This window comes from Humulus lupulus, chromosome 2 (assembly GCF_963169125.1).
Source record: "Humulus lupulus chromosome 2, drHumLupu1.1, whole genome shotgun sequence".
In the NCBI taxonomy this organism is placed as follows: domain Eukaryota; kingdom Viridiplantae; phylum Streptophyta; class Magnoliopsida; order Rosales; family Cannabaceae; genus Humulus; species Humulus lupulus.
This window is the reverse complement of record NC_084794.1, coordinates 55,411,796-55,419,062: the sequence shown is the minus strand read 5'-3', so window position 1 is coordinate 55,419,062 and position 7,267 is coordinate 55,411,796. Positions and strand designations below refer to the sequence as shown.

At 32.0% G+C, this 7,267-nt stretch overlaps 1 protein-coding gene across 1 annotated transcript; it reads right to left on the bottom strand.

The window, feature by feature from the left end:
- Positions 1-5,140: 5,140 nt before the first annotated feature.
- LOC133816041 (scarecrow-like protein 3) lies at positions 5,141-7,010 on the bottom strand. The gene has a single exon (XM_062248748.1). It carries the CDS (start codon positions 6,773-6,775, stop codon positions 5,429-5,431), a length of 1,347 nt encoding a protein of 448 aa, XP_062104732.1. The 5' UTR covers positions 6,776-7,010; the 3' UTR covers positions 5,141-5,428.
- Positions 7,011-7,267: the final 257 nt, after the last annotated feature.

Below are 7,267 nucleotides of genomic sequence, written 5' to 3'. Positions count from 1 at the left end.
TCGGATGACATATATAAGAGTTCATAGTAACCTCGGGATTAAGATCATCATGTATATGATCATCGTTTGATGTGTTTGATTAATACTATGAAACAAATTTTAAACAAGCATTAACAAATCACATCTAGTCTAGTTCTATATATCACTATACATAAAGTACATTCACTAAAGTGCCCTACTACACTAGTGACCCGGATCTAGGTCACTTGTATTCATAATACTAGCAAACCGTACTAGCACTAATTAATCAAAGATTCCATAACTTTATTTTACTACGAACTATTTCAAGTTTATTATCTTAATCTCGATCATCTCATACCAATATGAGATTAAGACCACATAGATAAACTGTAACGCCCCACGTTACTATGGTTGCTTCCTAGAATGACGACTAGCCCTGCAAGCCAACACGAGTCTTTCCAGTGTACTTCGTCTTCACTTGCACGCTTTCTGGGAAAACTTCCCAAGAGGTCACCCATCATGAGATTACTCCAGGTCAAACACGCTTAACTTTGGAGTTCTCAAGTGATGGGCCACCGAAAAGAAGATGCATCTTTTCAGGAAGCAGGGACAGTCGTCATTTCAGGAAGTAGCCATAGTGACATAGGGTATTACAAATGGTATCAGAGCCTTGACCCAGCCGGAAGTGTGGCCAACAGGGACGTTGGGCCCCTAAGGGGGTGATTGGGACAGTTAGAATCTTGTGATCCGCAGGGGGAAAGACTGGGTAAAAACTGTGCAATCCCACATCGCCTAGGAAGATCAAGTGTGATGATTTTAAGACTGTGTAGGTTTGAGACTACACAGTTGAAGATAGCTTAAATGGATTGATGGGTACTACCTATGCCAACAAGATGCATCTTCTTTTCGATAACCCATCACTTGAGAACTCCAAAGTTAAGCGTGCTTGACCTGGAGTAGTTTGATAATGGGTGACCTCCTGGGAAGTTTCCCCAGGAAGAGTGCAAATGGTATTACTCAATATTATCAACATAATATTGGACTTAGTCTATATACATAATAATTAAATTATTATTTATTTTATTTGAAATATTTGTCAACTACAATTGCTTTAAGGGCATTATTCCCAACAATTATTACCCATTTTTTTTGCATGATGACGTACATTATAGTTATAACAGGTATCTCGCCAATTTTTGGAAAATTTGGAATAGTTTACGGTGTCGAAAACAGACTACTTGAACTCTCTGGTTTCGGCACAGTAAATTATTCAGAATTTCTCGAAAATCGGCGGGATACATACTATAAGTATCATGTATACTATCATATAAAAAAATTGGATCATAATTCTCCAAGTACTGAAAATAGAAAATGTCCCTATAGTAGGGGCAAAAGTAATGCTCCTACCTAAGAAACTCCTTATATATATTTATAAAATCAAATTTTAGTGTTAACTTTTTAAAAAGTAAAAAATAAAAAATATTTAACTTTAATTAATTTTTATTTAGATAATAGGCAAATTTCATTGATATAGTTAATATAATAACGTACATAACAAATTTAAATTTAATTGCTATATATAACTTTAATTAACTAAAAACCTAAATTTGAACATAAATATTTTCATTGTTTTTTTTATTGATTTCCAGGGAAAAAATACATAAAATTATTAATGTCTTAAAATTTAGGTTTTAATTAACTAAAATCATTTCAATATTTTCATCTTTAAACTTAGATTTTAATTTTAAGAAAATTATTATTAAATTTTGATTTTGTTGTTATAAAAATATATTAGATATTTTATGTAATTAAAATATGTATATTTTCATTTTATTAAAAATAAATATGATAAAAAATATATTTAAGGGTATGATTTTGTACCAATTTGTTAAATAGAGGGTAATATTTTAGTATTTATTAAACGAGAAGAATAATGACAAGTAAATATATATTATCTAAATATATTTATTTTATTATTATGTATTACTCAAAAATAAAAACATTTAAAATAAATTAATATGATAATCAAATAAATAATTTTAAATCTTGCATATTTTTTATTTTCTTCAAAAAAATATATTTATAATTTATATTTATGAAACACATGTCAATTTCATATTTTAGAAAAAAAATTAAAAAAGAAAATAATTATAGTTTTAACATATTTAAATAAATACAATATTTGTATTGAAATATATTGAGTATATTTAGTATTTGTGAATTTGTTTTAATAAAATAAATATGATATCTATTTTAGGTTTTTAATATTTAACAACACTTTAATCATATAAGGAAATTACACCAAATATGATTTTTTTTCTTAAACTTTGAAAAATATTACAGTTTTTTTGTTTATATTTTTAGGAGAGTTTTTTTCCCCATATATTTGCAATATTTTATTTGTGTACCATTTTTTTAATACAATTTTAGTAGTTAGTTTTAATATGTTTTGAGGTTATTTTTATAATTTTAATCTATTTGTAATATTTTTCCCATATAACTGCACGTTTTCCCATGTTAGGCGACGTCAAGAGACATCATGCTTGTCGCTTGTACAAACTCAACACCACACCTTAGGTAACAGTGAAATGTCTGACAACTGCTTGTGGTCCAAGGTTGCTATGCTTGACACATGGCACTCTACTCTAGGCCCAGAGGACGGTTCTCGCAGACCTGGAGGACTTGAATGGAGAGGACATGGAGGATGTCCTAGCTGTAGTCCTCGAGACGTAGTCCTCCTCGAAGACATACTTTTGCGGAGGCGCTGCATGGTCAACATGGGGAGAGGCTTTCCTCCCGAGGAGCTCTAGGCGAACTCACAAGGCTTCATTATCTTCCTTGAAGCTTAATTACTCCTTGATGACTGCCACATGTCACTTGGAAAAAACACGGACAACGTATACCATAAGACAAAAAATTAATATACCATGATAATAAAGTTATATACCATAAATTTTTTTAACAAAAATAAAATTAGTATATTATTACTCAAAAAATATATATACCATGCTAACAAAACTATATAATATTAAAATAAATATATTATACTAACAAAATTATATACCGCCATTATATATAACAAGATAGAAACTAAATATCATCTATAAAAAAAATGATATATCGTACCACAAAAAATATCTATGTTGGGTTAGAAAATATTATACCAACACTTAAAAAATGAAAAAAATAATTATTATTCTAAAAATATATGTAGCATGCTAACAAAATTATATACCACCATTAAAAAATATATATATATATATATATCACGCTAACAAAAAAATATACCATCATTACATATAATAAGATAGAACCTAAATATCATCTAAAAAATGATATACCATATCACAAAATACATATATTAAGTAGAAAAATAATATACCAACAACACTTACAAAATTATTATTAAAAAATGTATATAATTATGCTAACAAAATTATATACCACTATTAAAATGTACATACCATGATACAAAATTATTTACTATCATTATGTATGACAAGATAGAAATTAAATATCATCGATAAAAAAAATGATAAATCATACCACAAAAAACATATACACTAGTTGGGGGGAGGGGGATACCTGCACGTTTTCCCATGTCAGGCGGCGTCAAGAGACATCATGCTTGTCGCTTGTACGAACTCAATACCACAACTTAGGTAACAGTGAAATGTCAGACAATTGCTTGTGGTCCAAGGTCGCTATGCTTGACACATGGCACTCTACTTTAGGCCTGGAGGACAGTTCTTGCAGGCCTGAAGCACTTGAATGGAGAGGACATGGAGGACGTCCTAGTTGTAGTCCTCTTGACGTAGTCCTCCTCGAGGACATACTTCTACGGAGGCGCTGCACGGTCAACACGGGGAGAGGCTTTTCTCCCGAGGAGCTCTAGGCGAACTCACAAGGGCTTCATTATTTTCCTTGAAGCTTAATTACACATTGATGACTGCCACGTGTCACTTGGAAAAAACATGGACAACATATCCCATAAGACAAAAAATCAATATACCATGATAATAAAGTTATATACCATAAAAGTTTTTTAACAAAAATAAAATTAGTATATTATTACTAAAAAAATGTATATACCATGCTAACAAAACTATATACCATTAAAATAAATATATTATACTAACAAAATTATATACCGTTCATTATATATAACAAGATAGAAACTAAATATCTTTTATAAAAAAAAATGATATATCGTACCACAAAAAACATCTATGCTGGGTTGGAAAATATTATACCAACACTTAAAAAAATAATTAATCTAAAAATATATGTAACATGCTAACAAAATTATATACCACCATTAAAATGTATATACCACGCTAACAAAAAAATATACAACCATTACATATAATAAGATAGAACCTAAATATCATCTAGAAAAAGATATACTATACCACAAAATACATACACTGAGTTGAAAAATAATATACTAACAACACTTATAAAATTATTATTAAAAAATGTATATAATCATGCTAACAAAATTATATACCATCATTAAAATATATATACCATGATACAAAATTATATACTATCATTATGTATAACAAGATAGAAACTAAATATCATCGATAAAAAAATGATAAATCATACCACAAAATATATACACTAGTTGGAAAATAATATACCAATAAAAAAACGAAAAAAATTAATATAACTTTAAAATAAAAACTAATTGAACATAACTAATAAACATATACCATAATATTAAAGTTATATGCTTTTAAATAAAAAAAATAAAAAATGATAAAACAGAGTAAATTAGAAAAATAAAAATACAATAAAATAAAAAGTTTGAAAAAAGTGCTATTTTTCTTTAACTTAAAAATAGGGAACATTTATTGATTATCATTTTAAAAAAGAAGTCATTTGTTATGAGTATCATGTTAATGAGATGCAAATAAAAGACTTATATAACAAGGGTAATTTAAGTAATCAACAATGTAAAAAGTCAATTTCTTTACAATTTTTAAAATGAGAACATTCTGTATTCTGTTTCTAAGTGTCATTATTTTGGGTCATTTCCTATAATTTCTCTATTAATTTTTATAATTTATCCAATAAATATGAAATGAATGAGTTATACAATATTATTATTTTTAAATTTACAATAAACTAGAAAGTCTCCTAAATCCAAAAAAGCCTCTTGACTACTAGCACTTCAATTTTGAATTGAAAGTTTATTTTTAATATTGGAGGATTAATGTGTTTAGTTTAATAAACTTTAATCTAACCAAAATGCACTTTTTAAAAAATAAAATAATTCTAACCAAAATGTAGTTGGCAAGGCTTTCTCAATATAGTTAGTACTCACTAATTCAGCATAATTAGTACATAACAACATGGCATAATTAGTACATAATAACATGAATTAGTTTAATTGTCTGCATCATACAAGAACAAATTTATAAAAGTAAAAAAAAAAAAAAAACTATAACTTCTAAAAATTCTAAGAAATCCAAGCAGACACGACATAAAGAGGTCGTTCATGCCAACACAATACAAAACTAGCTTTGCTACTCACAACTTTGTAACCCTCCGAGCCACATATCTTGACCATCTTCTTGGCATCCTCCATAGGATCGAGCCACATTCGAACTGGCCTGAATCCAGCTCCACCGAACCTAGCCACCCATTTCTCATATCTTTCATGCCTCTCCACCCTATCCAAACCCTCACAAGCCACAAGATTCTCAATCTCTCTTCCAAACATTTCCTCTAGTTCCAACCTCTCTTGATGATCGCTCGACGATGAAGATGCCCCAAAAGTGGCATCCAACGAGTCAAATAATGCGCTATAGTAATGCAAGCTCCCAAGGAAACGGTCCACCAAACGGTTCAAATTATGGTCAGCTTCTTGCTCTACTAATAGTACCACTTTTGGTGACATTGACTTGACCATTGCTAGAAATTGACTCATTTGCTTACAATCTTTAATACCCTTATTTCTATGGCCCCCAAATTGTGCTTCTACTCTATCATCTTCGGCCAATAACACATGAAGACTTAGAATCGATACCACAGCCAAAGCTTCCCCTTCCCCTGGTCTTGGTTTGATCATTTCGCTTGTTAATTCTTGTAAAGGAACGTTTAGAGCGTTGTATTGAAAAGAAAAGCCCAAAACCTCGGCCTCTTTAGCAAGGCCCAGGCCCAACTTATCTAAAACGGCTTTGTTACCATGAACACAACTGAAGTTCAGGTTGAGAGGCCCGTTTTCGCGTGGCTCACCGGCGACGGCGAGTCTCCTCAAAATGGGGATCCACAGTCTCAAGTCGCCGGAACCCAAGTCAACGAAGTGGATTACGTCCTCGTGGGAGAGGGAGTGGGCCAAGGTCCCAGCGATGATGGAGTAGGCGATGCCGAGGCACGGAAATGTGGGAGCGGAAGCGAGTTGGGATCGGCCCATTTCTGGTTTGGGCCGATGGGCTTGGTACAGAGCCTTGTGTAGGCCCGGCCAGCGCTTAACGAGGCGGAGCGCCAGAGCTGAGGCGAAACGGGCCGAGAGGCGTTGCATGGAGTCGCCATCGACGGCGGCGAGTTGGGATATTTGGCTGAGACATGAGTCGGCGTGGCTGAGGTTGCCGCAAGCGGCGTGCTTGGCGCAGTTGAAGAGGAGCTGAATGAGAATGATGCCCCTCTGTTCGGGCTTGGTCAACGACGACGACGACGTCGTCGTTTGGAGCTGATTGTGATCATTGGAGGTAGTTGGTGAAAGCGACGTCGTATTTGATTGTGATAAGTTGAGGGAAAGGTTTACGTCGGGCTTTGGTAATGATAATGGCGGTAATGAACTCATGTGGAGGGTTTTAATTCTCTTGTATATATTACGCTACGCTAAGTAGGTTATTTATGGTTATTTTTGGGTGGAGATGATTATATGCCATTTAGGGTTGTGAAGGAATTGGTTTTAGAAAAGAGTGATGTGAGGTTGAAATGGTTTTTTTGCTCTTGGAATTATGTGAGAGCGAGCTAGCTGTAGATGAAAGAGTACAAAAATCTGTTCGTTAATGGTGATAATATATATATAATAACAAGATTAATATAATTCTTATTAGTTTGACTTTTTTTTTCTTCTTCTTATAATTTATTGAATTGAAATATTCATCGTTTTAGATTGTGTTCATGTTTTTAGCTAAGATCTCTCTTTTTTCATCCTGATCAAGTATGTTTTCGGCCTTGTTAGTTTGATTTCTTCAATGCTTATTGCACATTTAGATATATACATACATTAATTTAATTTGGTGAGAAGAGTACCCATGAGAGGTAGAGGTTAATAAGAGACGTAAAA

Bases quoted from the DNA above. Each gene is read 5' to 3' on its own strand.
- LOC133816041 (XM_062248748.1), bottom strand. From the start codon at position 6,775: ATGAGTTCATTACCGCCATTATCATTACCAAAGCCCGACGTAAACCTT.